This window comes from Catharus ustulatus, chromosome 3, assembly GCF_009819885.2.
Source record: "Catharus ustulatus isolate bCatUst1 chromosome 3, bCatUst1.pri.v2, whole genome shotgun sequence".
In the NCBI taxonomy this organism is placed as follows: domain Eukaryota; kingdom Metazoa; phylum Chordata; class Aves; order Passeriformes; family Turdidae; genus Catharus; species Catharus ustulatus.
This window is the reverse complement of record NC_046223.1, coordinates 92,080,910-92,101,237: the sequence shown is the minus strand read 5'-3', so window position 1 is coordinate 92,101,237 and position 20,328 is coordinate 92,080,910. Positions and strand designations below refer to the sequence as shown.

Here is a 20,328-nt window from a genome sequence, read left to right as displayed (position 1 = left end):
TTATTTCTTACTGGAGAGTCAGAATGTAAAAAGGTCATTTAATTTTTAACCTGAGAAATTTCTTTGAATATGGGATCAAACCAGTAACATTTATAGCACAGAGATGGGTATATATGAAGTTGTTTCTCTCTTATTATTTAACTTATGCATTATTGAAAGCACAGAAAAATTCAGCGGTCTATCCATGTTGCTATCATCACATGCTAAATGTCCTTAAGTAAAGGTTTGAGAAAGTATCATAATCAGACACTTTTTAAACTACTTATTTAGCATTCTGCAACCTTACAATGGAATTTTCCAGAATTGAATAAAACTCTTTCAAATATGCAAAGAGGGAAAAAATGCAATATTTAAAGGACAGATCATAAGAATGAATGAGTTAAAAATAAAAAAAATATATTAATGGCATGTGATTTACACAGAAATGTATTATTTCCTAATTATTTTAATTTATAGTCACTATTTAGTCCTGGTACTAATCAAGACCTGATCACTTTTTCTTCCCAGAAACTTATTTTAACATCTGAATATTGTCCACAATTACTGGACACAACGTTATTAATTTATGGTCAATTATTTTGGACAGGTGGCCACGAAAAGATTAGAAAGACCTATTCTGATTAGAGAGTTAAGATGTATATAACAGCAAGTAATGTAATCATCAGTTTGATTTTTCATTTAACTTTTGGTGTTTTAGAAACACAAGTTGATTTTGATTCAGAATAAAACAGTTTTCTTTCATGTGAGAAAAAAAATGTCTTTTACTGCATACATGTGGAGAGAGCACACTGCACAGGAATCTGGATTACTAGCTCTGCTCCTTGTTTTCTCAGTGACCTTGGACGATTGCTCAATATTTGGTGGTGTGGCTTCCTCATTGGTAGAATGAGACAGGAATATCTCCCTCCCTGGAGTGTTCTGAAATGTAATTAATTGCCTGAGCAGTAAGAGAAAAGTGATATAGATGTGCTGAGCAGAAGACCCAATAGAAATCAGATATAGATTTAAAATGAAAACTCTTAAAATTAGAATGCCTTTTTTTGGACAATTCAATTTGTGCTGTATTTCTAGTAAGCCTCCATAGAAAGATGGATGGAGACAAAATATTATTTGCAAATGGTTGGAAAATTTGTCCTACACAAGCTAATGAGTGAAGCTCAACTAACTTTGACAAAGCCAATATTTTAGCCCAAAAATACACACAGAAAAGATAGCTGCACATTTCTTGTGTCATAATTGGACAAATATATATTATCTTAGACAAAAATGCAAAAACAGATTTTGTTTTGTTTTTTTTTTAAGGAGAGCATGCACTTTTTTTCACTCTTCTGGTCTCTTTTTGCTTATGTGAAAAGCTTGGAAAATACATGGGATTTTCTGCCTTGACATCTATGCATTTTATTATTTTGTGAGAAGAACTGAAGTGACTTTCAAATCACAAATGGAGCCTTTCTTATTTGAAATTTGGAGTTTTGAGAAGAGAAGAAATGTTTTCAAAACACAGGCTCAAATCAATTAAGCTAGCTTACACCATTCTAGTTAATTTACTAGACCTACAGTATGAAATACAGCTTAAAAACTGGAAGTGAATGGAAAACCTTGTGGTTTAATAGTCTACTTTCTGAACATGGCTGTTCTAATGCTCTTCAAGAAACCCCAAGCTACTGCCCCATGCTTGGTAGTACCTTCATTCAAGAGGGCTAAGCATTTAAACTGGGTGGTTGCTCCAAATCTGCTTTAGGGTTGAGAGCTTTACTGGCTTAAACTGGTAGTGGAGGATCACAGAAATTCTCCAGTTGACAGCAGTAGAGCAGACAAGAAGTGCTTGTGCAGTCCCCTCTGCCAGCCCTGCCTGCATGTCAAGTAGTGACAGAGGGAGTTGCAGTAATGACCACAGGAGAAAATGATTTCTGAGAAGGCTTCAGCCACTTTTGTAGTGAACACCTGCCAGAGACAGAGAAGGAGCAGCATCAGAGTACACTGATGACTGGTCTGGGAAACTGCAATGCCAGGAGGAATAAGACTCTTACCAGAGCTGTTTTGAGGTGAGTGTGAATGTTACAGTGTAGGAAGAGTTTTATTTTTCCCTTATTTTAAGTAAAAAATGATTTTCTATTACTTTAAGGTCATTCAACATGAAACATGCAGTCATATACCGCATCTGGAATTAAACAGATGCACATCAATGTTACAGGACTTTTGTCTTAGATTCTTCAACTCTACAGTTCCCATGGTGCAAGACAGTGAAATTACCATTTGAAATATTACATAAGAAAGTTTTGCATGATTTACTTATTCTTATTCTGTCATAGAAAATGATTTATAATTCAGAAGTAATAGAGGAAGGACAATAAGTTGCTATAAATTAAAACCAATCTTTTGCTACATGCAGAATTTTTTTTCATTTTCGTTGCATAACTAGACTATAAAAGTTTTAGGAAATACAGACAGTTAAAATAATTGGATAAGTTTAAATATGGGACTTTCTAAAGAATTATAGTCTAATTAAAACACTGATTTGACAAAACAGCAGTAGCTCTAGTATTATCCCCACATTAGTCATCAGAGCTGAATTCAAAATGCATTCCTTTCCCCACAAACTTTCAAAACCTTGCTCTTATGAAAGTCATAAATCTCCTTGGAGGGAATGAATGCCACTTGAGATACAGCTAAGGTGATTCCTCCAGTAAAAGAATTAATAAAATTTTGCAGAAAAACAAGAAAATACTTTTGTCAGTTCACTCTGTCCCAGAGTAGGAATACTGCTATCTATCAGTAAGCATAGGAATGATTGAAATAGAAGATTAAAGGAGGGCAATTTATTTGGTGTATCTTCTCTCCATATGCAGTAGAAATCCTCAATGCATCATCTTTCCAGTGGAATAAAAAATTGAGTGCTGTACAGGATGACTCAGGAGCACTTCTGAGTTCCCAGGGCTGGGTGTACATCTTCCTCATGCTCAGCAAGAGACCAGATGCCACAATCAGCCCAGAACGAAGAAGGTCATGCAGGAGCATGACACGGTCCTCAGAGCCATGGCACATGTAGCAAGGTTGTCAGCAGAGAAGGCTTGGGTGGCATCAGGATGCAGGTGCTGTACCAATATTAGTACACAGTGCACACCAATAGGGATGAACTGCAGAGGGAATTTTTCAGCTAATTTTCATTTCAGACTGGCCCTAGTGAAATCTCTCAAACAGTTGGGATTGCATCTTTTGCTTTAATTTCAAACTAGAATTTATGTACTTTGAACCCACTTAGTGATGTGGAAAGAAGACCCATAAATGCAGAAAATGTGTAAATCTGCTTCTAAAGAACACTCCTGCTCAAATGCTAGTGTAGAAACTCCCAGCATGTGCTAAACAGCCAGCCAGGTGCTCTGTCAAAACGCCACAAAACCTCCAGATTGTACAACGGTACAATCTGGGGTTAGTGCCTCTGAGATGCTTAATTAATAATAAGATGGATTAGGAAGTGGTTGAAAAGTCACAGAGGGTAGTGGTCAATGGCTCAGAGTCCTGATGGACATGAGCGACAAGTGGTGTCCCTCAGGACTCTGTATTGGGACCAGAATTATTTAATACCTTCGTTACTGACAGAGGTGAACGGATCAAGTGTCCCCTCAGCAAGTCTGCAGATGACCCTGAGCTGAGTGGTGCTGCTGACACACTTGAAGGACACGATGGCATCCAGAGGGACCTGGACAAGCTCAAGAAGTGGCCCAGGGGAATCTCATGCAGTTTAACAAATGCAAGGTTCTGCATCTGGGTCAGGGCAATCCCTGGTATCAGTCCAGGCTGGAAGAGGAACAGATGGAGAGCAGCCCTTCCCAGAAGGACTTGGGGTGCTGATGGATGAGAGGCTGGAAATGAACCAGCCTTGTACACTCATAGCCCAGAAATCCAACTGTATCCTGGGCTGCATCCAAAGCAGAGTGGCCAGCAGGGCGAGGGAGGGAATCCCCCCCTGCTCTGCTCTGGTGAGACCCCACCTGCAGTGCTGCATCCAGCTTTGGGGTCCCCAGCACAGGAAGGACAAGGATCTGTTGGAGTGAGTCCAGAGGAGGCCACCAAGATCATCAGCAGGATGGAAAACCCCTCCCATGAGGAAAAGTTACAAAAACTTGGATTGTTCAGCCTGGAAAAGAGAAGGTTTAAGGGTGAACTAATTGCAGCCTTCCAGTAGAGGGACTTTTACAAGAGCATGTAATGACAGGAGAGGGGAAAATAGCTTCAAACAGAAAGAGAGCAAGTTTAGATTATATATTAGGAAGAAACTCTTTACTGTGAGGGTGGTGAGGTAATGGGACAAGTTGGCCTGAGAAGTTGTGATTGCCCTATCCATGGCAGTGCTCAAGGCCAGGCTGGATGGAGCTCTGAGCAACCTGGTCCTGTGAAAGGTGTCTTCATCCATAGCAGGCGAGCTGAAATGAAAGGATCTTTAAGGTTTCTTCAAACCCAAACCATTCTATAACTTTATTATTCATTCCATGGCGATTTTAAGACCCAGACAACAAGGAAAGTTTTTTTTGGTATGGTGCCATGATATTTCTAGGAGACACCAAATGTATACCCTCAGATGACATAAAGGAAAAATGGGTGCACATTAGTAAGACTTCGTTAATTACTGTTGGTAAAGGCATTGTTTGTAATCACAAGCTGTATGAAGTCAAGCACTGTAATGTTGAGAATCTGACCCGTGCCTCTTACATCTGCAAATCAGTCACTATGAATTACTTGAGCACTTGATTTCTTACATTTGAATATTTAAATGAAACTAGGCTAGAAAAAAACCCAAAAAACACAGGGCAAGGAACCCTAAGCGTGCTGAGCATAATTAATATTAGGACCAATGATGTACAATACCAAAGTTATTAAAAATCAGGAAGGAACTTGGACTCAAAAGTTGAAAACAACCTCACATTTCCATCTGCAGAGCAATTGCCATGAAGTACTTTTTCAGAATTCACGAATATTTTTTTCTCTGTATACATTGTGACATGGCTTCATTTTACTTTGTCATTGCCATAGAAGGTTTATTTCACACCAGAGTGGCAGCTCCTTGATTTTCTCCATGACATGAGCATATTTGTGTCTTTTAATGAAGTATGAGAATTCATGTCTCCTAAGGTAGCATCTCTTCAATCAAGTTATTTTTCAGAATTCTAGAGGTTTGAACCCTCCATACACCCTTTCCCCCACTAATTTCATCAAATTTAATTTACTAGATGAAACACTTTTTAGGGCAAACACAGAATGAAAAAAACCCAATGTAATAAAAGAGTAGTGGAATATTGCTGTACATTTTTAGTTGTTAGCTATAAAGGTCTATAAATGATTTGTTTATGAAGTGCCATCTCTGTAGAGGATTATTTACTAAACTAATTGTTACAACAATTGCAAAGCTCTTATATGGAGCGACTGGCACGGAATTACTTGCGAAATAGTTAAATCATTGTGACAGCATTTTACAATTTAGATGATGTCTTACATTAAAAGGAATTACACCAAACAATTACTCTCCAATTTTAATTAAAGATGGAATTACCCTAAAACCAAATACCCAGTTCTTTACAAGTACCTAATGTTAAACTGGAGTAGTATATGCATTTGTTTGAGAAAATCTAAACAGCTGAAATTTTTTGGTGAAGATGCAAAATATTTAAATAATGACTCTTTGATGCAATGGCAGAACATCCAGTAAAAAGCCTTACAAGCTTCTCCTGAAAAGCAGCAGTAATATTACTGGAGTTCATTTTATGTCTTCCCTCTTTGTGTAGGTGGCAAGCTACAGATTAACCTTCCTAACTCTTGCCTAAGGCCTTTGGCAGATGGTGTTATCCTAATTTAATTGTGGTGGTTTAGGAGGTTATAGACTTCCACCTATCCTTTCATTCTCTATCTAGCGTTTCTGCTTTTTTGGTAGTAGCAACAAGAAGTCTGAGTGTACTGGTCTCTCAGATACTGCAGTTCATGACCTGACATAAAAACATAATGGCCATAATTTTCAGGTAATACACAAGGCAGGACATGCACCAGGCTGTGAACTGTGCCATCTGACAAGAGGCACCCTCTCACTACTGCGGCAGTCTCCCTTTGGAAGCAGGGGCAGAAACCTCTTGCACCTTCTGCAGCAGCAATTGGCAGAGCCCACCGCTGGAGTCTCCAGCCTTTGGGAGAACTAAGACAGAAAGAGCCGCTGACAAACAAAGTTTGGAATGCTCTGATCAGTACAAGGGCAAAAAAGCATTTAGATGAAAAAACAGTGAAGCAGGTCAGATTTAATGAATACAGCTCCTTGGATCTGCCTTGCCTGCAAGTCATATACTCTTCTCTGTTACCTCTCTAAAGTGGCCTAACACAACACAGCACTTGAACCAAGAATGCTGCTTCCTCCGAAAATAAAAAACAGGGGAAAGGAGAAAGAAATGAGAACAGGAATTGATGACAAGGAGCTTTTTATTTACAGTGGTCCTGTCCAGGGAAGGTGCTTCTTCAAGTTGGGCATTACATTACATATGGGCAGGAAAGATTCATAGTTGCCAGGTGTACATTTTATCCTAATTGATTTGTGAGACATGAATCATTAAATTCATGTTTTCACTAGATATCTCTTCAGATGACAACAGTGCCAGAAGGGAAACTGCAAAATTACTAATGTATAATGAGAGCAAAGAATATAAACAAATTCTTCATAAATTAACCCAATTTCATGCCTTCTCTTAAAACATGTTAACATGGCACCATTATCTTAGTTTAGACTTATCTGCAGGTAGCAAAACCTTCAGTGACAGAAGTATCATAAACATTTGAGTGTGATTAGAGGTGAGGATGCTTTACATTTTTGAAAAATTGTACAGTACTTTAAATGACTGGTCTTTTATTTTTAAACTGTCTTCTAAAGATCTTTCTTTACAACTCACACAAAAAAGCCTACAAGGGCTACATTCCCAAGATTTTCAGGCATATGCCCCAAATTTATGTTCCTCAGTCTGCAACAGTGATCCTCAATATTCTCTAGCAGTAGCTGCATAATCCAGATCTTATAAAAAATTTGTAGGAATCTCATAATTCCTGAGTACTGTATTTCCATGTGCCCAGAGACTGCTTCAGGGGATGCTTTGAAGTGTCTCTACTTTGATCCTTCTGAGAGACTAGGTGACAAACATGTCAAATCACAACAGAGTTAAGTGTCAACTTCATGAGGGGGTTCTGTACTGCAAATTCTCATTCATGGAACATCCCTTATTCATGGAAAGCAGTGCATCCCTGATCTTCCTATTGTCTTGGGAGGTTCCTTGTCTGGGTTTGGAGGGGATGGAATTCTTATGAACCTTCACAAAATAAACTGAGCAAGGAGTTAATGCAGCTAAGTTGTAGATTTTACAGCAGAGAATACTGTTTAGGAATCCATCTTGACCAGCCTATGACAAGTGACTTAGATTCTTCTTTGTTTAGTACTTCCACCTAATCAAAGAGATCTGAACTTGCTGAGAATTAAATTGTGTTCAGGTGGGCTCTGCTCTGAAATACCTCTATGATTTTCAGAACTATACTGTGAAAAAATCCATAAATACATAAATCTTATGATCTTCTGAGGAAACAGTTTCCCCAATCAGAATTCTCCACAAGTTCTTTTAAAAGGAGCAGAGAAGAACCCATGAGACCCATGTAAACCACCTGCCACTCTCAGGAGTACAGATAGCAAGAAAAGTCATAGTAGGCATCTCATACAGGAGTAATATTGTACTCTATACTTAAGAAGCTAAAAGAACTCTATTTTATACTTTAAAAAGATTGCAAGCATAAAGTAGCATTACTATTTCATTGAATTTACCTCATGAGAAATGAAAGAAAACCTTCTCAGGATTGAAAACTGTCCTCCCTAAAGGTAAGTTGGAAGCAAGAGGATGCATGGAAGAAAGTAAAAAAATGCCAAGCTAGTAAATTTTTGATATTTCAGATATTTTTATTAAAAAGGATAAGGGAGAAAAGACAAGTTGTTGCAAAAAACACGTAAGAGTTGACAACGAGACTATATTTGTGTACCATTTGTCTGTGGTCTTATTAAGAGTCTGGGAGTTTCAACAAGGTGTGAAACTGTATTCAAATGAAGGAAAAATTGTTAATTTCTGCAGGATGGTGAAAAATTAAGGGGCAGCTGATTTTATACAGTGGGATGGATTCAGGAGACTCACAATGAGTTACAAAACATCCTGAATAAGTAGAGAACTGGAAGCAGAGAATTAGGGTAAAGTTAGGTGAAGATAAGAAAGGGTGATAGATCTGATACAGAGAGAACATCAGTGTATGCAGCAAGAACTCAGAAACTGAGGAAATTAGGCATATAGCCTATAGCTTTATAGCTCTGTGTACTCAGATTACCTCCTCACGTAAACAGTGGTGATTTAGGAAGGGCAGAAGTTCCTGCACAGATTTCCAAGGCATGAAACTGTCAAATTTACTAATTCCTAAAGTAAGTGAACCAAGAGTACCATAAACAGTTATATATAAATGTATCGGCTTTCAGAAAGTAGCAAAATTGCAATTTGAAATATTATTCAACTTTCAGTTTATTCTAGGTTATTGATAACACTCAGATCTTTGTATTCAAATACCAACTCAGAAAATAGTTCAAGCCAAAAACAAAGCAAGTTCACAGTTATCAGCCATGTATTTTAAGTCTAGCAAAGGAAAGCCAGGCATATTGGGTTTTTTTCAGCTGCTGAGTGGAAAACAAAAAGACAGGAGCTTCATGCAGAGCATAAAATTAGTCATGATGCCACTCTGTGAACACTTTGTAAGCCTTAGCTAATTAGTCCATTCAAAATCCCTGCTGGGAAAACAAGTAATATTCTTCTAGTTTTACAAATGAGGGATTGGAAGGAAAGTGACACTACTTTAAATGTCTTGCCCAAACACATGGAGATTCAGCATGGTGGAGTGTAATTAAAACTTAAACAGTGAGTAATTCTTACTGCTGAGCTCAGACTATTCTTTTCTGCATTGCCCAAAAGCTTAGTGGTGCATTCAGGACAGAAGTGGAGAGGGGATGTGTAGATGGAAGGAAGGATTTTCTACTACTAAAAATGCTATTAAAAATGCATGTGCAAAAAGGAAGCAAAACAAAGGATAACTGAACCACTCACACTCATATGGATAAGCTATTATTATTACTTGCCTAGCATTGAAAATATGCTTGACTGCACATTGTATCATACAAATATATTGTGAGAACTGATTGTACAAAAAAATAAGTTATTTCTGATAATGCAATGCAATCATTTTGACAACGTCTCAGTAATGTCTATTTCTGTACCAATACAAAGGAAACTGCAAGTTTGCATTAGTGACATTTGCTCCACAGCTGCATGAATACAATTATTTATTTCACGCAGCAACCCTTATCTGACCCCTTAGTGTAACTTTCATTTGCAGCATCATTTCCAGCAGCTCTCATTTTCACAATGCTGTGGAAGTCACCATGTAGACTTAGGATACTTCAGAATCAGTATGAAATCTTTGCTGAATATTAGGGTCACTCTTTAAGCTGACAATAGTCAGCTTTGCACTGTTATTTCAGTGAAAATCTCTGAGTAAGATTCACTGTGCCACCTGAAACAATGTACTGATAATTACTAATAGGAAAACATGATCTAGACTCCAGCTATTGAAATATATCACTAATAGCAAACAGCAGATCTAGAAAATGGTTTGTACTCATGGGAGCTACACTTCTCTTCCTTTCATGCCTCCCATACTCATGAAGTGGAACTGTTCCAGCTCAGACACAGACTTGGTGGGGAAGTGCAAAAACTGCAGCCCTTGCTCTACTGTGGCATGAGATAGTTCTTTATCTTGGTGCAGTCGGGGGTGATGAAGCACCCTCTCTTTTTTTCCCAATCTGATTAAGTCTATATTTCTAAATTTCACAAACCTTGCTGGTTGAAATGCACATAACAGCAGCAGATGCACGGTATTGTGCGCACATCAAGCAGACTGAAATTTAACACTGTGGAAGATATTCAAGCACTAATAGAAACTTTTGTGTTGCTGTTAAACTGACCTGTGACTGTGATTTGTAATTTTGATTGAAATTAATCATTCCAATTTTCTGATTCTGTGTCAAAACTCACCCTAAAGTTACACAAATCTACTTTGTTTGGTCTTTATAAAATGAGAAAAATAAAGAAAAGTCTATGGAAGTAATTTCTGCATTGCCAGTGACAGATATTTTCCTTTGATTTCACACATTTGTAGAAGATAGTAGAGACCTTACCGTAGCTGTCATAAGCCTCTTCACTTGTTCCGTGACCATAGTCATAATATTCAGGCACACTGTAACAGATTCAGATAGCCATGTCACTATTATCATGGGTAACCAATTCAAAACAAAAACAGAGCTCACACAATAAAAGGCATTTTAACAGTTTCACGTGATAGCATAGTCCAGCTAGTTTCAGGCATAGTGAATATTTAGATATATGAAAGAAAATGTACCAGTGAAAATAAAAGCTATCATACAGTACATCACATTTCTTATCTACTCAGCACAAAACAAATTTGATCCTAAATATGTAAACTTGGAGCTGTGACAAAGACTGAGAGAATTCTATCTGCAAAAATGAGGCCTGGAAAAAGACCACTGTATCATCCACTGTTGTTAAACCAAAAAAAGGAGTGTCATCCTCATTTACCTGTAATTCTAAACATTTATTCGTTACCAAACTCAGCACAGTTTGTTTTCACAAAGCTGACTGTATTGTATGGTGTGCAACCTGTAAACTATTTAACTCTACCATAAACACTGACAGGTTTCTAGCTTTGATCCTGAAGAATAAAGCATGTTCCCACTCAAACTCACTTTCCCACTATTTTCAAAGAAATAGTCATATTAACGTGTTACCAAAATATTTCAGTTAATAGTTACATCATGATAATCAGCAATTCCCAGCCATTACATAGACTGGGTATCCAGAAAATTCAACCTGTTAATTAAATTATTAACCATAAATGAAATTATAATTAAATGGAAAGGGAATTATTCACATTTTGGCTTCACTGCTATTATTATTTATAGTTTGCAATGTGCTTTGGTACCTGGTACCAAATTCAAGATCAGGGTACTTCTATTCTCAGGTAACAGGCAAACATACAAGAATCTCTGCCCAGAAAAATCTTCAAACTCCATGAACTCCACTGTATTGTATTTCTTCAATCTGCAGTGAGCTAAACAGAAAATGTAACACTTTCTCTGTTGATAGTTTTAGTTGTTGTTACTTCTGCTTCTTTTTTCCTGGACATTGTGCGAGACAGACTCTTGCAAAATGAGCAGAAGCAGGCAAGCAGCTCAATATTGCTATAATTATAACATTACTGCTCAGGCCATTTTCCATATTAGATTATTGTTTTAAAAATATTAGTTTACACTTGAGGGAGAAGCTTAGTTGACAGTGGAGTGCAAGTAGAATCAGAAGTGCAATAGAGATAAACAAGCAATCTATAACAATTATTTTCTTAACCTAATTCTGACTTTGTTCACAAACAGCGTGTAATCAGATTAATTTCTTGAACTTAATAGCTATCCATAACTATCCTTGCAATAATTTCTGAAAATAATTCATGTTCTCTATCTCACTTAAGAACACTGACTGCATGTATTTGATAACTGATAGTCAAACTATTTTGACTTGGTTCATGTCATCCCCTAAAAGGCCAGGGATAGCTCTCATAGCTTTTGACTACAAACATGCATGGATTTGGGGTTTTTTTTGTTTGTTTAGGTTTTCTTTTTGTTAAACTGAAAATATATCTATAATTGTTGTGCATTCATTCAGTAGTTTAGTCAGAGAGATGAAATTCGTTTGATAAAGCAGAAAGTTGACATAAGAATAACATGAATGAAATGAAGTTAACACTTCAGTCAAGACTTTTTTCCAATGCCAGCTGAGCTCCACAGGACACAATCACAGTAAAGACTTCTTGGATAATGGAAACCATTAATAGAAATCCAGTTGCTTGTAAATTAAGGATCTAAATATACAAATCATCCTACCGAAATAGTGCAAGAAACAAACAGAAGAATACATCTTTTATTTGTAGAACACAATATTACTTCTGCATTATTTTGCTATTATTTTAGTAGCAAATTACAGGAAATTACAGGATTATGTAAGGTGAAGTAAAGCACTGCAGCATCAGGATCAAATAATTTATCTAGTCATAACTAGAAATGTAAGAAATGACTTGCATTGTTCAGAACAGACACTTGACATACCACCCAGCTCTGGCAGACAGCCCTATCAAAATGTAATTTCAGAAGCTGCATTTTGGCATACTGCCTGCTTTCCTGGGTAGAGGAGGGTGTTGGACTAGTGAATGGTGTTAAAAGAAAATAAATACATGAACTATCTTCAGCCAGCAGATAAGATACTAATATTTCTTTCTAATACATTTTTGCAAACCAAAGCAGCTGCCTCCAATGGTTACCTTTTAAAAGGGGCCAACTCAAAGGCCAGTAACTTATAAACAGTGATCACTGATGAGGGCCTTGAGCTACTACCCATCAACACAACATCCAGCAGAACACAAGATTTGCAACAGCAGGTAAAAGATTCATTGCTACATTACTGGTGTTGTACATTTTTATTTGAGAAAGAAAGACGCAATCATAGAGATAATAAGGATGTGATATAAAAATCCTGCAGTGAACATTCTGAACTGAAATAAACTATCAACAGAATATTAATACACAAACAATCATAAAATAAGAAACAAGCTGTATTACAACTATAAAAAGTAATTTGTTACACACTGCATATTTGATGTATGTGAGCACAATACTTAACACATTTCTGAAAACACACAATACATGATTGTCATCTAAGTCCTCCAACTTTATTTCCCTGAACATAACATCTTTCTCGTAGATTTGAGCCAAAATGGCATTTCAAATTCCTTGCTAACTCATACTGAAGTGTTTTGAAGAATATGTAAGTGACTAAAACTTATTTCTTACTACAAAATACCAGACTTAAACTCACATTTTGTGGGCCAGACTGCTTATTTATTCAGCTGCTTTATTTTAAACCTCTCTGAATACGCACAATAATCCATTATATGCATTTAGCTGTAGACATTTTCCTTTGTTTTATGACAAAGTAAGCAATGGGCGATATTTATAAAAATGTGTGATACATTAAGGCTTTACAAACATGAGGTTCTTTTTTTTAAAAATTACTAAACTACAGAGAGATTTAGTTGCATTTGCATTATGGCCAACTGAGAAGGAAGCAATCAGCAAATGCATTCAGCATAAATAATACTTGTTTATATAATTTTATAGTTCTCAGACTGTTCCTGGAAAATATAGTGATCATGAGCTCTAGAAACCACTGACTCTCTTGGCAGTGCTAATTGGAAACAAAACACCATTATCTATCATTAGCATTCATTACTTTCAAGCAACATGAAGTGTAATTTACTTAAAGTACATTGCACCCACCTGAAAGCAGGATGCAACACATTTTATAAAGCAGACAGGATTAACTCATTACCAACTTCTCAGCTTTTACTTGCACTATACTTTAACACCAGATTTCTGAAGCATAGAGGTCTTGATGAACTATGATTTATACTTTAGTAACCTTCCACAAGCAGTACTCATGGAAAAATTGATATACACAGGGGTATGTATCTACAAGCAGTTTAATTGGGTTTGTATATGAGAAACTCTGATGTAATTTTTCTCTGTAAGAAATATTTGCAACACAGATATATGACCCTGTCCTAATTGCTATTCTGTGGCCAAGGAGATGAATAATACATATAATGAAAATCTTAACAATCTTTACCTTTTTATGCTTAATTTATTTTTTTTTTATTTTGGTTATTATTTTTGAACACGTTCATTTTAAAGATATGAAATCAAAGTTTCCATAAACTGTGATCTGCTCTCTTCATGCTGATAAATCTGGATCAGTTTCCAAGAAAAATCCAAAACCCAAACCAGCCCAAGATGCTCATTTTTGAGAGAAAGGGGTCCTTTAGTGCCTTCCAAACTGCATTATCTACAGCTCCTATGATATGATGAAGGCTCAAATACAGAGACTGTATCTAAACAGCAACCTTTAAAGCCAACAAAGACTTGCAGCCTCTCATTAACTGGGACTTTTTCAAACTGATATCAGTGCAAAAAATTAATTCCAGTTTGACTGTGTCAACACCCATGGAAAGCCACGCAGCTTTTTGTTCAAAAGCCTGTAGAGAATAGCGCTTTAAAAGTGGTTTAGGCTGAGAACCACAAACAAAAGTGTTAAGATTGAAGCCACAAAAGCCTGACTCTTGGGTCAACAAGCTACCCAAGGGAAGCATGATGTTCTCCACTCAGATGTCACGGGGGTTAGGTACAGGAAAACATGACATTAATGAATAGACTGCATTAGCCTTTGACCAATCTCTTCCTGCACCTGCAGGAAGCTGCTGGCAAGAGACCCTGGGTTAGCAACATTACCATCTGGCTCCCTGGCTGCTCTTACAGCTGCAGGAATACAAGGCAGCAGAACATTGCAGGAACTGAACAGAAGTACTTCTTGTGCCTTTGTGCTTTTTGGGTTTTTTGTTTTGTTCTTCCTTTCTCTCTCTGTTTTTCTTTGGGTTTTTTTTGGTGAAGGATGCATCTAAGCTTTTATTCTCAAGAGTGGTTGCAGACCTACAACACCTACCTCTAAAGCCAAAGCAGAAAGGTGCAATAAAGAGTTCATTTTCTTTAAACATGACTAACGACTGAATCTGTACAGAAGTGTGTTCTGTAGCCTATCCTAAAAGATCCTAAAAAACAGAAAGTATTTAAGTAAGAACTGTTAATTTAGATTTAGCAAAATCATATTATCCTATAAAAACATTTTTTTTCTTTCCTAATGGTACTTTTAAACTGGTAGAGTATATGTTAGTATAATAGAAAAATATTTTATTGGGAAATATTTGGGAAGGAGCTCGCCAATTTAGAGGCTTTTGATAAATCACTAGAATTATAACTAGGCCATTAGATAATAATTCAGCTTCTTTTGTGAAATACATTAATTGGTTCAAACTAGATGATGCCAGTGAAGTTCCACAGTTCAGACTCATAAAGAAATAGGCTAAAAACTTTAGATTTTGAAGAAGTAAAAATAATTTGAGATACTTCCATCTTTGTGTTGTAGTATTCAACAATGTGAGAGTGAACCAATATTGTGGTTTGGGATGGGAACGCTCTGAGGAGAGATTCCCAGCCTTTGACAATGTGCAATCCAGCATCTATATACAGATACAGATAAATGAACCTTTATCATTCCTTAGAGATATATCCCAGTCAGGATTACCTTTAGACAAGATTCTTGAGGCAAGCTAATTCCCAGGATAGCTCACAAGGACCCTTAGAAGTGGGATTTAATATTTTAGAGGCGGGATTCAATATTTTAGACAAGTATCTTTTTCACATCCTCAAATGGATCCTCTGAACTCTTGGTCTATATAAAATTATCTCCTTCTTTCCCCATGTAATTTCTGTTCAGTAATCTTTGGTGTTTCCAACTTCCAACATCAATAACTGGTACAATCAAATATTCAGTTCCGGTGCTAACAGGTTCCAGTCTAATGTTACTGCAGTTGTTTTATGCAAGACTGCATTTGTAAAGCTTCTCCCTTCTACACAAGGCAGGGAGCCAGCAGGATTCAACACACAGTTGGCCATGAAAGAAAAGCTGTTTACACAAAGCAGTATACTTCTGCCTGGAAGAGAGGTGAGCAAGATCTGCATTCACATGAATTACAATATATGACACTTTTACAAAACAGTGGAAATTTGTGAATAAAGAAATAATCCTCCCAGGAATCTGAAACTTACTGGAAGATTTAAACTTAATTAATAGAGCAATGCAGCTATAGAGAAGATGACAAACCTTTTGAATACAGGAACTTACAGGATTCAGTCTTAAATCACAAATACAGTCCTTTACTCAGTGTCTCTTTAGAAAGAATGGAATAATATGGTGAACATTTTAGTGGATAAAGTGTCACTTTTTCTGAAAGCTCAGTTTTGATTGTATCCAATATTTTGAACAGATGAGAATATCTCCATTGCCATACTCCTGTATTTATTCAGTACCTTACAACATGCCTGAAGTTAAACTAGATTCAACTTTCCCCAGCATTTTTGTATGTTTGATTTTATGCTACTGAAAATATAAATTCAAAACTATTATAAACAATGAAGGCAGTAAAGTTATACAAGCATATGATTGGAGAGCCAACATAATTGCATCATGACTTTGGGTTCTGAACTTTTTGCAAAACATGAAATAGAAATAAATCTGCCATTTAATTTCACATGGCAATTTCTATTTATCTATTCTATATTCCACTGTCATTTTCTTATAGATATAGAATTATGACTAACTATTTCCGAATATAATACCAAATGTCTGCAGACGCAGTATTTGCAAAGGGAATGATGCAGCATTTTAGGAATTCGAGACAGTTTTAGAGGAAAAACTTTTCTCTAGTTCAGAGTAGTGAAATTTGATTCCACTTTGCTCATCAAATCAAATAAATGAGAAGTGGCATTTGAAAACAGTTTCTGATGATGAATGCCATAAGTAGATTGCTGTGAAGATACATAAAATGTCATATTCTAGGCTTCCTGCCTTGATTGATTTCAACAGATTGGAAATAAAACACAGGAACGTCTTTATTTACGGACAGGTGGATATAAGCGCATAGCCAAAATGAAATATGCCAAAATATAAATACAATGCACGGTGCTTAAAAAGTGAAAGAGTGAGTAGTAGAGAAAATAATAATGAATATCGAAGTTTGCAAAGAATCAGTGAAACTGTTCTACCTATTGCAAGCTGGACTATATTTATGTGTCCATGTATTTTACTACATTGTAATATTAGATCCTGAGACAGAAGTGTGCAAATCTCTGATGCTATCACTAAAACATTAAACTATGTGATAATCTACTAATTCAATTAATGATTATTTGCAGTTTTGTCTAACCATTGCTTTTAAACTAAGGGCAAAATTCTTTCATTTAATTATGCATAGTTCACAACTAATCTGCTGGGACTTTTCACAAAGCAAGCAGTTGAAATCAGTGGGACTTATGAATAGAGTTCACCATGGAACATGTATACCCAGCTGAACCTTATACTGCTGTCTTTTCAAGTGTACTAGTCTGTTATTTTACTTGCATTACTGCTTTGAGAAACTCATCTTTGGAAACAGATGTACATACAGTACCTTGGTATCTGGAGGTCAAGCAAGGATAACCAGGTTGAATTGGAGCTCAAGCAAATATCCCGCTGATGCAAGTAATTCTTGCAGATAGGACTGAATAAAATACTCTCCCTAAATCATTTTGCAGCATGGCTTTGCATTGATGTGATCGTACTGTAAGCCACGTAAGTGACATGGACTGAACTGAGGTCCACGTTGTACTCCTGTCTATCAGATCAGAAATAAGTGATCCCTAAAGCTCCTGTACTAGTTGTGCACACTGCAGAAAAAAAGCTGCAAACACAAGCTTTAGAGTAGATAACATGAACTTTACAACAGAAACAATAACCAGGTGAATCAGTTTCTTTTCAAAGTCAATAACATGTCAAATATTCAACTTCAGTGGCTGAATATGCTTTTGAAGTTTTCTGTGAGTATGCGTAATTAGAAGAATGTAGCAGCTATTAGAGGCTGAATGAACAGGTATTGGTACAAACAGATAGTTACTGGGATAAAACTATATTGATATGGTCACAGCATCTATTTTCCATAGCAGCATAGTGGATACAGGCAGCATTTTTGTACTTTTACTTCTGTTACTAGTATTGAGAAAGAGATGCCCAATTGGACTTTGCACATAACAGTGCAGCTTTAGGCATTATTGTACCTTTTGAATTAAACACAATTCAGTGAAGTGAAAGGTATCAGTCAACTTGAATTCTTCTGTTACTGCACCTTTTTTTTTCTTCAGTCCTCTAAAATAATTCAATTTTAGCGATTTTCTAACATGTTTGTCAATCTTCAAATCTTGCAAGAACATAGAATTTATTCCAGATATATTAATGCCATCTCTCTTTGTGTTAAAGCTTAGACTCTGTACTATCATTAACACCTTAGAGGGGAAATTTGGAGATGACATGGCCTATAATATGCAATTCTGCATCAGAAACGTAAGTTTGATTATTTGCTCAGCAGACATAGGATGGGTTTGAAGTGTGAGTTTGACAGACCAAAATGTTCTTAGGCCAAAAAGATCGGCATACCAGCATGAAAAGTCTGTCCAGAGGACTGCTGACTAAAGCATAACATACATTTTTTGCAACACTAACACCAAATATTTTGCCAAGAGTTGCTTCAAGGTTCTAAAATTAGGTTACTGTTATTATTATTAGTGAGGCTGGGTGCAGGCAGGCATGAGAAATGCTTTTTACCTATGTCATCTTGCAGTCACAGCGAGGATGACAACATGCCATCACAAGGCCTGTACTGCTGTGGGATGGAATTTGTAACAGCAATGTTGTGCACTATTTTCGTCTGTCTTTTATCACTGAATTATTTAGTCTTCTTGTCAGTAAGTTATGGGTTTCCTGATATTTACAAGTCTATTTACAGCCTAAGGTGGGAGTCATAAGCTCTTCTTTCTTTAGACAACACACGCTCAGCAACTCATTTTGCTGCTGAACTATGTTTTTAACAAAAGCCATACAGAAAAAAGGCAGAATAAAAAGCCAGGCAACCAGACCTGAAAGCCAATATACCATCTACCTATTCACAAAAATCAGAATGCATTGATGAGTGAGTGTTCATGCCAGGCATTGTGGAATGGGGAAATAACATCAAACTCAAATTTTAAGCTTCATCAGAAAATCATTGGCTTCCCTTGCTCTTCCCTGTTAGGCACCACTGTTTACATCATGTATGGCTAAGTTGGGCACAAGTGGATTAAAGAGAATATACCCTTCCTGGTTCATCCCATGACTTGGCTAGCTTTCATTCCAGGTTTCCTAGGTATCTCTTTTGGCTGTGAGACATGGTATCTTTGAAATGAAGCTGTTGGTGCCAGCAGAGACACAAAGGCCAGTGGAGATGACTGCTAATGTGGTAGCAGAGCTGAATATGACTCTGTTGGTCATCATGATTCATGAGCAAATATTCCATTTCCACCAAATTATTCTGCTGGTCTTGGCTGAGGAGTGTGGCGACACTTTGCATGTGGGACAGTCTGATACCTAACAACCTCTGAGCAACCAGAGGCTGATCTTCTACATCTTCTCACAAAACTTTCCATCCTTTTCTTCTGGTGATCTAGTGATCTCAGCCCATGAATCCTGGACAGTGGTGATAGATAATACACTAAGAAGTTCCTGGTAAGAAAATAAAAAAGTGTATTACAGTTTGAAAGCTAATAGTATTCTCCTACATTTTCTGTGTTACAGCTGAGTTGGAAATTAACACTTCTACCATTTTGTCTAGTATGTCTATATTTTTAAATAAAGTTATCAGACTAGAGATTTGAGAGGTAAATCTAGCTGGCAAAAAGGTTTTGGGTGTCCTCTGCCTTATTTTCAAGTACATAGAGTGGTGCATGAACTTAACAACTTCTTAATATCTCTTAGTGTGTCTGAACAGGCAGATATTCTTATCAATGAGATCACATTATATGGAAGGGAGGGGAAGAGAGAGGAAAGCAAGGTTTCATCGACAAATTCAAATTACAGTGCAATATTCCCATGGGAAGTATGTCAGATCTGGTGTCTTCTCCTGCCCACTGATATGGTTGTTTCTTTGTTCTTTTTGGTATTGGACAAAGCATTCACTGTAATTACCTTAAACACTGCATTTTGACATCTGTATGAAAAAAATTCTAAAATGAATAGGTTTTTTGAATATCCTCAGAAAATGAGTAATCTTTCACAGAATCCTACAAACAATGCTTACACACTCAACTGGGAAGGCCAGACAGTTCATTTAAATCTGTCCTGAGGTTCCATCTTGTGTTCTGGGTTGTCATTATGGGACAGGAACATAAGGAGGGAAAAAGTGGCTTTACAAGTACATCTTCTGCTATTTAAAGCAAGACATACCTCAATGCAACATAGACTGACATAACCCATAATTCTCTTATTTCTAAAATAAGCCTCCCCAACTTAATAAGGTACAGGTGACACTTACCCTAGTGAGTCCTGCTTTTGTCTTTCTTCAAGTTGCTTCTTTGCTTCATTTCAAAGTGTGCTTGAGATGCCTCTTAGCTTGTTCAGACACGCAGACTTACTGTGGGCTTCATTC

At 36.8% G+C, this 20,328-nt stretch overlaps 1 protein-coding gene across 9 annotated transcripts in view; it reads right to left on the bottom strand.

Annotated features, from left to right (window-relative positions):
* KHDRBS2 (KH RNA binding domain containing, signal transduction associated 2) overlaps positions 1–20,328 on the bottom strand; it is a 359,637-nt gene that overhangs the window by 37,486 nt on the left and 301,823 nt on the right. For all 9 annotated transcript variants that reach the window (XR_004417327.2, XR_004417324.2, XR_004417326.2 and 6 more), the window contains exon 8: positions 10,280–10,338. Coding sequence is in view for 2 of the 9 variants with exons in the window: in XM_033054296.2 (XP_032910187.1) it covers positions 10,280–10,338 (59 nt within the window). In the remaining 7 variants the exon portion in view is untranslated. The remainder of the gene's footprint in view (positions 1–10,279; positions 10,339–20,328) is intronic.